The following is a 12,562-nucleotide window of genomic DNA, read 5'->3' on the forward strand; positions in this document are numbered from 1 at the left end:
AAAGCACTGCCCTCTCCCTCGGGGAGGACTGGGAAATCTGTATCTTCCCTGGCATGGAGGTGAGAGTCATGCCACTCACTCCACACCAAAGCAGAGTCCTGACCTTTTACTCTTTGATTTGGGTTTGGAATTCTTCCCTTGAGGTGTACTACAATTTAGTACAGAAACTAACTGAAGAACTAGGTTGAGCCTGTAAACACTCTGGGTTTTATAAAGGCAAACTTAAAACTGCCTCCAAATGTTGCTTTCTACAGCACACAACATGTAGAGGACTGCAGTCAAGGATGGATGTTTTCAAAATAATGAACTTATAGATAAAATTATGAAGAAGACTAAAAATTTTTATCTGGGCATTAAAGACGTTAGCATAATCTTGGAAGGGTCTTAAAAAGATCTTTAGAATAAGCATTTAATGAAACCAAGATTTTTTAAGTTTGAAACATGAAGAGATGAATATAATAAAAGGTCCAAACTGAAATGTATACATAAAATAATTGAAGTGAAAAAATGGCATATCTGAAATTGGTAACTAAAGAGGTATGAGGTGGAGAAATTGTATCTTTGAGCTTTAGAGATTTTTTTAATTCATTTAAAATAAGAGGTTTAAGTGAGCTGATATAGAATACTTATAATAATACTAATATTGTTATTCACAGAAAAACTGTTTTAAGTATGTAAATCCACTAATTAGAATAAAGCAGTTTAGCTTAGGTTTATATACTTAAACTACACAGGAAAAAATCTTACCTATATTTACTCATTTATGTAAGAGATATACAAAAGATACCAATGAAAAGACATATAGGGCAAGATACATGAGAGGGAAGAGCTCCCAGCACCCTAAGATATTGGGCAACCCAAGAATCTCATGAAATCTTGTTTAAGAGTTTTTATAGAGTTTATCGTCCAGTAAATATGCACATCCACACACACACACACACACACACACACACACACGCATGCACATACGTTATAGATAAATTGATATATCGTACTCTTCTACTTTAGGAAGCAAACTGTAAATATCAAAGTCATAATTACGTATTAAAATAACATAGTGTTATACAAGATGTATTTGGTTTTTGTCACTGTTCCTGACACAAAGCTCCTGAAACTCTTGAAATTTCCTGATAGGAGTGTGTTTTGTTATTTATGATAAGCCCTTTTGATTACCTCTAAATGTTTCTGAGGTGACTTAGAGTGGGCCCCTTAGGGAGTTCCAGGATGAGGCTGGTCACTAGAAAGATCTAGTGAGTGGAGAATTGTAACTTTCAGCCCTACCCATGACCTCTGGGAAGTGCAGTGCTGGACAGTAAGCTCTTGAACGAGATTTTATAAGATTCTTGGGTTGCCCAATACCTAAGGTACTGGGAGCTTTCCTCACGCTGGTTTCTTACCCTATAAGCCTCTTTATCTGGCTCTTCATCTGTATCTTTTGTATATCCTTTATAATAAACTGGTAAATATAAGTAAAGTTTTCCCTGAGATCTGTGAATCATTCTAGTTAAATTATCAAACCCGTAAGAAGGACGTAGTGGGAACCCCATTGTGTATGCTGGTTAGTTAGAAGTACAGTTGACAACTTACTACTTCGAGTTGGCATCTGAAGTGAGGGCAGTCTTGTGGGACCGAATGCTTAATCTGTGGCATCTGACACTATCTTCAAGTGGTATCAGAATTGAGTTGAATTATAGGCCATCCAGTTGGTATCTGCTGTTTAATGTGTAGAGAAAACCCCATATACACCTGGTCACAGAAGTAGGCAGTGTGGAGAGTATAAGAAGAGAAGCAGTGCGTCTTCACAGAATCAGTGTCTGAAATGTCGTGTGGCTAGAGTGAAGAACACTGTTCCTATGAATAGAAGATTTTATTCATTAATTTTATCTATAGGCAGTAGATCCATTTACCACACTCCCCCCCACAAATTTCATGTTTCCATAAACATTTAAAATAAGTCTAGGCAAGAAATTGGTTATAATACTTGCTTTCAGAGAAAGGGAGTGGGACTGTCTTTCCAGATCTTTATGCATTCATGTATAAAGTTGTAAATGTATTTAATTTTCAAAAAAGCATAATTTTTTTAGGCATAAGTTTTTCATGCCATATGGATTTTGCTCCTTTCACTAAACAGTGAACACTTATAGTGTCGATATCTAGAGACTGTTCTCATTTTTTCTTTCTCAAAAGAAGTTAGAGTTGCATCTAATGTTTTAATCTCTGATTAGAATTGATTCATAAATGGTTCTATGAGGGCTTAAGAAGCAAATTAATTTAAAATAGTATTTATGAAAGCCTGTGCAGTTCTTACCCTCTTTAACTTGTTACATGATATTCTATAATATGAATATTATACTTTATTTAACCTTTCTTATTTGTGAGTACTATTGATGCCAGTTTTTTTTGTTAATGCTAGTTTGAACATCTTCATCTAGTTTTTTTATGTACTTCTGTGAGTATTTTTCTAGCATACTCTATAATTGGAATTATTAGAATGAAGGATTTATTATCAAAATTTATAGACATGGCCAAATTTCCATCCAGAAGACTATGAATTTTTTTTCTTTCACAATATTCTGGGGATTGAACCGAAAGATTCTCTACCAATGAGCTACATCCCTTTTTATTTTTTGTGACAGGACCTTGTTAATACCTGAAGCTGGCCTCAAACTTGATCCTTCTGCCTCAGCCTCCTGAGTAGCTGGGATAATAGGTGTGTACCACTGCATCCAACTTATTCTTATATTCTTGTTTTTTGTACTTTCACCAGTACTGCATATTAATTTTGAAATTTTTTTTGGCAATTTGGGTGAAAACTAAAATTTTATTGAAGATTTACATTTCCATGGCTACTACTGAGGTTAATCATTCTAAATTGTTTATTGTCTGTGTTATTTATTCTTGTTTCTTTGCTGGTTTTTCTATTGGGTTTGTCTTTTAAATTTGTAGGGACTCTTCATTTATTCTACATAAAATCCTTTAGCTATGAAGCAGATACTTTCTCTTGTTCTGTCATTTATTTGATTTTGTTTATGGTATCTTTCATTGTACAGATGTTTTAGCTTCTCTACTTTGGGTGCCCAAGACTGAACACAAAAAAACACAATCTGCCACTGAGATGTAGGCCCCTAGTCCCCAAACTTTTGTACGTTTTCTTTTGTTTTTGTTTGTTTGTCTTAAAGGTTGTGGGTCTCACTCTGTTGCCCAGGCTGGCTCAAGGGTTTCTCCTGCCTCAGCCCCTGAAGTAGCTGGAACTACAGGTATAGGCTACCATGCCCAGCTCTTGAATTATTTTTTAGCAGTATATTATGAAGATTTCTCATTGCCAGCTTTTCCTTTTAGTCACTATCCTTTTGCTCTTTCTATATTCCATATTCTATGTCAGATTTTCTTTAAGGCCCACAATTCTTAAATTTTTTCCTTGAAGTTATGAATAAGACCATCTTTCCTGTTTTGACCTGGCTACCTTACAGTGCTTTCCAATTTTTCCTTCTTTCTTTCTTTCTTTCATCTTTTTTTTTTTTTTTTTTTTCAGTTTAGAGACAGGGTCTCACTAAGCTGCATAGGGTCTAGGTAAGTTGCTAAGGCTGTCCTTAAACATGATCCTCTTGCCTTAGCCTTCCAGGTCCACTTTTTTCAAAGAGCAGGAAATCTTTCAAATCATTTGTATACATTCTTTTTATTGTATTCCCTCCATGCTTTGACTATTTGAAGCTTAATTGTATCCATGACTTTTTAAAATGAGTGAAAATTTCTTGACAATGTTAAGGGATTTCCAACACAGCTTGATATCTTAATATCAAGATCATCATCCACAGCTGTGTTGGTGACACACTAAATCTTATGCAATGCTTTTGGAACATCAAGTACATCACACCTTGCTTCTGAGGTTGGTGGATGGCAGAAAACAACTTCAATCAATATAGTTATTGCATACTGGAGTTTTCAGGTATCCAGGAATAAATGATCAGTAACACTTAAAACAACCCTTATTTGAAGTCCATGCTGACCTCTGGATTGAAATATCTATAGAACCAATCCACAAATAATGCTATCAATAAAAAAAAAAAAAAAATGAAGAAGAAAAAATGCTGCCACCACTGAAACCAACACAGGAGATTTTACATCTTGCCTTTGAGATCACAGGGATTTGTAGGTTTTATAATAGGGGAGCAAAGTTTTTTATAAAGAACATGAGTAAATATTTAGGCTTTATGAACTGTATGCATCTCTGTCATGTACATTTTTCCTTTTGCAACCTTAGGAAAAATCCTTAGGTCAAGGACCAAACCAAAACAGGTCACAGCTTGTCGCTTTTTAGAAAAGCATGCCTGTCTTTGAGTGCCAAACTGTGCTATTATAACACAATCTTGTTTTGCCCTTAAAACCATTCAGTCTTGAGACTCTTTAAGGCCATGGGCTTGTCTGATGATGAGATTTAAACTGTGGTGGGGCATTTTTCTTCCCTAGGAAAATCTCATTGCTTCAACATCTGTTTGAAGCATCAGGAGAAAACTGAGTATATATGGGAGCTCTTGTACTTCTACAACTTCTTAAAATCTAAAATTATTGGAAAATAAAAGCTTATTTTAAAAATCTTGTTTTAGAAGATAGCTCTTCTGGGATTTCTTTTAGGCAAGCTTTTTTTTTGTTTTTGTTTTTGTTGTTTTTATTAACAAATACAGCCTAACAGTATACTCATTTTGCCTTTAATGAGAACTTTTTGCAATCCTTTGGTGGCTATGAATTTCTGCTTATCAGAGGCTGTTCCTCTTTGCTAGGAAGGTTCGAAATGAAAAGTAAAGCCAAAGTGATAGTTACATTGCTAAAATTTACATCTAAAATTTAATGCTATTTCAGTCTTCACTGAAGTTTTATCATGCATTTTGATCACTATACCATTTGTTAGTACACTTGAAGCTACTGTATAAATCTGTGTAAATGACTAAGAAATTTCAGAAAATAGGTTGCAAAGATAACATCCCTTTGCCCCTTTATACTTCAGTGTTTATTCAGTCAGAATATCTTATATATGGTAATCAAATTCAGAAAATTTAAAGATATATAATATTTTGTCATCTACAGTGTATCTTTTAGTTTTGTCAGTTATCTCAATAATGTCCTTTATATGAAGCATTTTTTTCCAGTATGTACCTAGTCCATAATCACGTTTTACATTTAGTTATTATCAGTTTAGTTTTGTTTAGGTTTCAATAGTTCTTGGTTTTTGCTTTCATGACATTAACATTTTTGAAGAAAACATCAGTTATTTTGTAGTATTCGTCTCTTGATTCTTGATAGTGCAAATAAGCATGTAGATTTCTTCACTTTGTGGTCGTATTTAGGCACAATATTCATATGAAGTATCCAGAAGAGGTAAATCCATAAAGACAGAGAGAAGATTAGTGGTGAGAGGGAGGGCAGAGGGAATAACTGCTTAATGGGTATGGTGTTTCCTTATGGGGGATGAATATTTTGGAACTAGATGGAGGTGGTGAAATGTTGAGTTTCTAAAGACCTCTGAAATTGTTCACTTAAGAAAGTTACTGTCACACACATCTGTTGTTCCAGCAACTTGAGAGGCTGAAATAGAAGGATTGCAAGTTTGAGACCAGCCTGAGCAATTTAGTGAGACTCTAAGCAACTTATGGAAACCCTGTCTCAAAATAAAAAATAAAAAGGACTGAGGCTGTGGCTCAATGGTTAGTGCCTCTGAGTTCAATCTCTGGTACCAAAAAGGCAAATAAAAAATAAATAGATAGATAGATCAAATGAATTTGATACTTTTATGGGAGTTTCATCTCAGAAATTAATTTTTTAAACATCCTTATGTAAATGATTTTACTGCCAACCGTATGGATTTCTCATCAACTAGAAATTCCATTAAAAAATTTGCTTCCAAAAATTTAAAAACTTGCTGTGTGATAATTGCCATGATTGTAAAGTTTAAAGAACTAAATGGATATTGCAAATTCTAGTTCTTAGTAGGAGAATTGATAAGCAGAAGAATCTATTATTTTTATCTCCACTAAATATTTAAGGTTTAATGTGTAGTTTCCATATGTTTATGACAGGTCTGAAAGGACATTTGCTTCATATGTTTTTTAGCCAATTTACATGATTTTTGTATTAAATAACAGGTTTCTTAAGGCAAACTAGTACATTAAATTTAAACACTGAATATAGTACATTAGAATTTTAGCTCTAGGTTAAGAATTTGTGTAGCTTCTCATCTGATCAATGTGAATGCTCCAGCTTCCCTGTACTTACCTTTCCACCTTCAACTGACTCCCAGGCTCATTAAATGGAACTCACTTTGCTGTGTACTTGGTGTTCCCTTGTTTATTAACCTCTCAATTTGTTTCTCTCAGAATAGGAGACACATACCTTGTCACATTTGTGTGGATTAGAATGAGGTTAAGTGTTCGGTATGGGGTCTGGCATATGGTAGCATTGATATTATCCAAGAAATTAAGAGTGCTATCAGGAAAGTTAAGTCTTCACCTTCAGCATATGACTGCCCTTTTCCAACTGTTAGAACCTGAGGAAAAGTAAATGCATTTTGAAGAGTATTTTCACATGTGGAAAGATTCTAAATCTGCTTTTGAAAGCTGATATGTTATGTACGAGCAGTTCTACAATATTTTTTTCACCAGTAGTTTATTTGCTTCTTTTTTCACAGGTGAAAGAAAAGATGTTTTCCCGGTTAAGAGCAGTTGCCACTCCTTGTTCGGTGGCATGTCGTCATTTGCACAGGAAAGAGAAAGGCAAGCCACTCATGTTGAATCCAAGAACAAACAAGGTTAGAAACGTGCATGGCAATGTCAGTTTTCTCTCTTCCTGATAAAGATTTGATATTTTAGACTGATAAGTTAAGAAAATTTTATACTCAATAACTTTATACTAAGACTTCTCAGACACATTTGCTTTCTCTACATGAACTTTTCATTCTTCATATGGCAAAAAATCATAACTGCTTTACTTTTAGAGTTTCACTATTCACAACTTTTACCACCTGAAAGGACTTGATTTTTACTTTCTAGCTAAAAAGAAAAAGGGAAAAAAAGAAATAATCTCTGAATAACTCTCTAAAAAGGACTTTTGGGCCAGATGTGGGATAGATCGACCCAACTCAGATAGACCAATCACTTAGGCCTTTGGAGGGTGAGGTCAAAACTTTGAAACAAACCTTCATTTAAAATCCAACCCACCCCACCTCCATAAGGCTTTTTGGACACAAATCATTGCATTCTAAGAATTTTTTCCATTAGTTAGGGTAATGCTTCAAAGGAAAGAGACCCCTGATTTTTATATTATCATTATTAGAACAGAAGTGATAGGCAGTATTGAGATCTGGTCATGACTTCCTTCTTTAGCTAAACTGGTTTTGGTAGGCAAAGTCCTTTATTTTTAAGTGGCAATATTAAATAGTAAACATAATAGTTTAGAGGACCTGAATGCATTTTTACAGTCTGGATTTCAATTCCAGCTCTGCTCCTTACTGGGTCACTCTGGGCATCTGACAAAGCTCTAAGCAACTCATCTGAAGTCATCTGAAAAAATGTCAAAAATAATAGTTTCTACTTCATGATACTTTTGCATATTGAATGAAATAAAACTTTTGATCTCCCTAGCACAGTGTTTGGTATGTGATTAAGAAATACATAAATAAGCAGGGTATGCTGGCACCCGCCTATAATCCCAGCAGCTGGGAAGACCGGGGCAGGAGGTTTGCAAGTTTAAGGTCAGCCTCAGCAGCTACGTAAGGCCCTAAGATAATCAATGTGTAAAGAAAAAAGGTTCTTTGGTTCACAGTTTTCGAGGCTTCAGTGAGTCCCTAAACAGCTTGGCAAGACCCCCATCTCAAAAAAATAAAAAGGTTGGGGATGTAGCTCAGTGATAAAGCACCCCTGGGTTCAATCTGTAGTACCCGCCCCCAACACAAAACAATGCATAAATAATGGATGGCTGTGGAGTTCAGCAGTAGCATGTACTTAGCACACTCAAGGCCCTTGGTTCAATACCCAGCAGCAAAAATAAATAAAATAAAACTAGTTAAAAATACATGTCTTAAATAGTAAGTAAATATAATTCTGGAAAGGATTTCTTACAGGAAACTTACGAGAAGTTCCTTCTTTGCTCCTAGCATGTTTACCAGCATATTCAAGAATCTGGTTAAGGAATTTTTTATCAATATTGATGTACGTGGATATGTTAGCTTTCCATTACCATAACTAGTGCCTGAAGTAATCTAATCACACAGAGTAGAGCAGATCCGTTATGGGAAAGGAAGAGACCAGTTGTCCCATGATCTTTTTTTTTTTATATTGGGATTTGAATCCAAGGGTGCTTTGCCACTGAGTCACATCCCCAGCCCTTTTAATTTGTTTAATTTTGAGATTGTCATGATAAGTTGATGAGACTGGCCCCCAATTTGTAATCCTCCTGCCTCAGCCTCCCAAGTTGTTGGAATAATAGACATGCACTGCCACACCCAGCCCCACAATCTATTTTGAGGGCATGTTCCCAGTGACCTGGAGACCTCCCTCTGAGCTCCACCTCTTAACTGTACTACCACTTCCATAGTGCCACTCTGGGGAACAAGCCTTTAACATGCGGACCTTTGGAGAACATTTAAGATTCAAACTGTAGTATTCTACTCTGACTCCAAAAGACTCCTGTTCATCTCACAGTGCAGGATACATTCAGTTCATCTCCAAGAGTTCCTAAAATCTTAATTATTTTAGTATTACTCAGAAACCCAAGTCCAAAGTCTCCTCTAAGTTTCAGAGCAAACACAGCTGTGAGCCCCTTTAAAAATGAAGTAGAAATTCACATGCCTTAAGATAAAATGGCAAAGGTTAAACATTCCTATTTCAGAAGGGAGGAATTGGACCAAAGCAAGACCAAAACTTAGGAAAGTAAACCTAAAGTCCTACATCTGCTTGTCTGGCACCCAGTGCACACTGTGGCATCACATGGGCTACCATTGGCTACCATGTACCAGTGCTTGAGCAGCTTCACCCCTGTGGCTTTCATGGTTGCAACCCACTTGGCCACTCATAGGCTGGCTTTGCATTGCTGTCTGCCGCACCCCTGAGCAGGCATTTTTCGCTCCTGACGTCTCTGTTTTCCTTAGTTCTCCATTGTAGTTTCACTCTCCCTGCTCCATGCATAGTCCTGTTAGGTCCTGCTTGTGGGGACTTGGAATCTGCCACGTGATGCCTGGCCTCCCACCTTTCCTCTGAAATCTCAGTAGAAGTCTCCATGATCTCATAACTTCTGCATTTTTAATGCCTGCAAAACCAGCATCAAGGTTTTGGATATGCTAAGTACCTGTTCCACCACTGAGCTACATTCCCAGGTACCATGGTGGCATTTCTGAACTAATTATTTTGTGTTCTCGTTGTGTATGCCTACCGAATTCTCTTTTTGGTTAGTTTGGTGGTCAGCTAATGATTAGCGGAGATTTAAATATCTGGAGCCAGAACCAGTAAGTCTTCCACTCTTTGCCATGGGGTCTGTGTGCATGTTTGGGCACACTTCTAACACTCAGGCAGGCAGCTGACAACTAAACATCTGCCTACCTTCACTTCCTGCTTGCACAGAGCCTGAAGGTTACTCACAGGTGAGAGCTTAGGACCATCTCAGGTCTTTCCTGGACATATCCACAGCTCATACCTTCTAGATTCCCCCAGAGTACATGGCCATCTCATTCCTTACCTTTTTCTTTTTTTCTCCCACCCTAATACCCCTCCTCCCCTAGTAATAGGGATTGGACCTAGGAGTGCTCTATCACTGAGCCACATCCTCAGTCTTTTTTATTTATTATATATATATATATTTTTATATTTTTATTTATTATATATATATATATATTTTTTTTGTGTGTGTGTGTGTGGTGCTAGGGATTGAACCCAGGGCCTTAGTGCTTGCAAGGCAAGCGCTCTACCAACTGAGCTATATCCCCAACCTCCTTTTTATTTTTTGAGAGAGGGTCTCACTAAATTGTGAAGACTGGCCTCAAACTTGATGATCCTCCCAAGTAGCTGAGGTTATAGGCATGTGCCACCACACCCAGCTCTTTATCTTTTCTTTTTCAGCCTTTTGGTTAGTCTGTTTACGTCAGTGGTTACCCAATGTTTCAGGCAGTTTCCCAGCTAAATAATTATCTCTGAGTGCTTTCAACAAACTTCTGGAGGGATGGCTGTTAGTACTGGGTGAGCTCTGAGACAGGTGAAATAATGACATCCTTGCAGGTGGGTTCTTTGAGAGAACCACTGGATAGGTCTTATAATGACTTTCTCCTGGGATTAGGGCTCAAGAACAATCTCCAGCCCCTTCTACCCCCTCTAGTAGCTTCCTGGCTGCTAGGTTGCACAATGATTCTAGCTTTTGGTTTTCAAGGCCACTGTAGTTAGAGAGGGGAGATGAGAATAGGACTAGTAAGCTTGCTGCTTACTGGAATCCATGTTTTTTCTTTAATTAGTACTTCCTGATAGTTGCAAATCTTTTTTTTTTCTTAATTTAAACCTTTTTTAGTAGTAGATAGACACATACCTTTATTTTATTTATTTATTTTCATGTGGTGCTGAGGATTGAACCCAGGGCCTCACACACACTAGGCAAGCACTCCTAACACGGAGCTACAACCCCAACACCAGTTGCAAGTTTTTGATTAATTTCCAGAATCCTGAAAAGTTGATTCTGATCATTTGGTCAGTGTTCTTGTTGACTTTTTTTTTTTTTTCATTTTTTTATTGACACATTATAATTATGCATAATGGTGAGATTCATTGTTACCCATTTGTACATGCACAGGATATAATAATTTAATGTAGTCAGAATCATTCCCCAGTATTTCCCTTCCTCCCTCCCCTGGTCCCTTTCCTCTCTCTACTGATCTTCATTTGATTTTCTTGATATCCCTTCTTCCCCATTTTTATTGTCCTTTTTCCTTGCTAACTTCCACATATGAGAGAAAATATATGACCCTTGTCTTTCTGAGTTTGGCTTACTTGCTTAACATAATGTTCTCAGGTTCCATCCATTTTCCTTCATTCCTTTCATTCTTTTTTATGGCTAAATAAAATGTCATATACCACATTTTCTTAGCCATTCATCAATTGATGGACATCTAGTCTGGTTCCATGATTTGGCTATTGTGAATTGTGCAGCTATAAATATGGGTACTCATGTATTGCTACAATATGCTGACTTGAATTCTATTTTTTTAATTAGAATTTTATGATTATACATAGCAGTTAGTCTTGTTGCTTTTATGGAAGAAAAAAATTCTCAGAAGTCTATACTCTAGTGTTTTTGCTGATTATTTTTTTGATACACCCACAACCGAAAAACAAATTTAAGTTTTGTTAAGTATTATAGCTAACCTCTTCGTACTTACCTCTCTACTTCATGTCTGAATATTTCTCTGGGATGACTATTTGGAAGTTATGTTGCTTGAATGAATAATATGAGCATTAAAAATTTTTAAGAATCAAGTACAAGGCCAGCCTGGACGACTGAGTGAGATCCTGTCAGAAAATAAAAAGGGTCAGGAATGGAGCTCAGTGGCAGAGCTCTTGCTTAGTGTGACTGAGGTCATCTTGGGTTTCATCCCCATACCACCAAAGAAAAGCATTTTTTTTTAGTACTTTAAAATTGCATTCTGAAAGCCTAACCGAGTTGACATTCCCAGTGGAAGTCTGTGGGAGTAACTCCTCCTACATCCTTACCAATATGGGATGTTGTCAATCTTATAAAATTTTGAAAGTCTGGGCAAATATATTTTGTTGATTTTTAAAGTTTGTATTTAAAGGATGATGCCATTGCTACCCTCAGTAAGTAAATTTTAATCCTTTTATTTCTTATCTTTAGGGAATGGCATTTACATTACAGGAACGACAAATGCTTGGTCTTCAAGGACTTTTACCTCCTAAAATAGAGACACAAGATATTCAAGCCTTACGATTCCATAAAAACTTGAAAAAAATGAATAGCCCTTTGGAAAAGTAAGAATCGATTAGATATTTAGTTTTTATTGATATTCTAATTAGAGAAATTGGGAGTATTATGATTGTTATGGAATGAGAAATATACAGTTTCATGGTGAAGTTTGTGGTTTTATTTGTTAAATATTACTTTTCTGATTGTTTCCTTCAGTGAGTACTTCAGGCATGTTCACTATTGTAAAACTTGACAGAATCAGTTTTTATGCTGAAGATCAGTGCATTTCATGTGTGAATACAACTTTAGAAGCAAGAGATACCATCTAATTCACACCTGTTTTGCTTAACAAATTTAGATCTTCACGTACTTGGTGTGATTCTCTACTAACCACTGGGGATATAAAGTGGGTGGTAGTTCTGGAGGCTAAGTCCAAGGATGAGGGGCTGCATCTGGCAAGGGCCTTCTTGCCAGTGGGGACTCTGCTGTCTGGAGGCTGCACAGGGCACCATGTAGTGAAGGGGGCTGACGAGGTGGCCAAACACCCACTCTCCTGATAACTCCCTCAATGACCCATTAGTCTATGAAGGATTAATTGTACGGTGTTTCTCTGTCA

The 12,562-nt window shown here is 36.6% G+C and overlaps 1 protein-coding gene across 5 annotated transcripts in view; it reads left to right on the forward strand.

Annotated features, from left to right (window-relative positions):
• Positions 1-12,562, forward strand: part of Me2 (malic enzyme 2) — a 67,151-nt gene that overhangs the window by 6,932 nt on the left and 47,657 nt on the right. For 3 of the 5 annotated variants that reach the window (XM_047526353.1, XM_047526352.1, XM_047526354.1), the window contains 2 exons: positions 6,680-6,799; positions 11,878-12,011. In XM_047526353.1, the coding sequence (XP_047382309.1) occupies positions 6,680-6,799; positions 11,878-12,011 (254 nt within the window). Of the gene's footprint in view, positions 1-2,636; positions 2,711-6,679; positions 6,800-11,877; positions 12,012-12,562 lie in introns of all 5 variants that reach the window. The other 2 variants (XM_047526355.1, XM_047526356.1) reach the window with 2 other exon arrangements.

Source organism: Sciurus carolinensis, chromosome 15, assembly GCF_902686445.1.
Source record: "Sciurus carolinensis chromosome 15, mSciCar1.2, whole genome shotgun sequence".
NCBI lineage: Eukaryota > Metazoa > Chordata > Mammalia > Rodentia > Sciuridae > Sciurus > Sciurus carolinensis.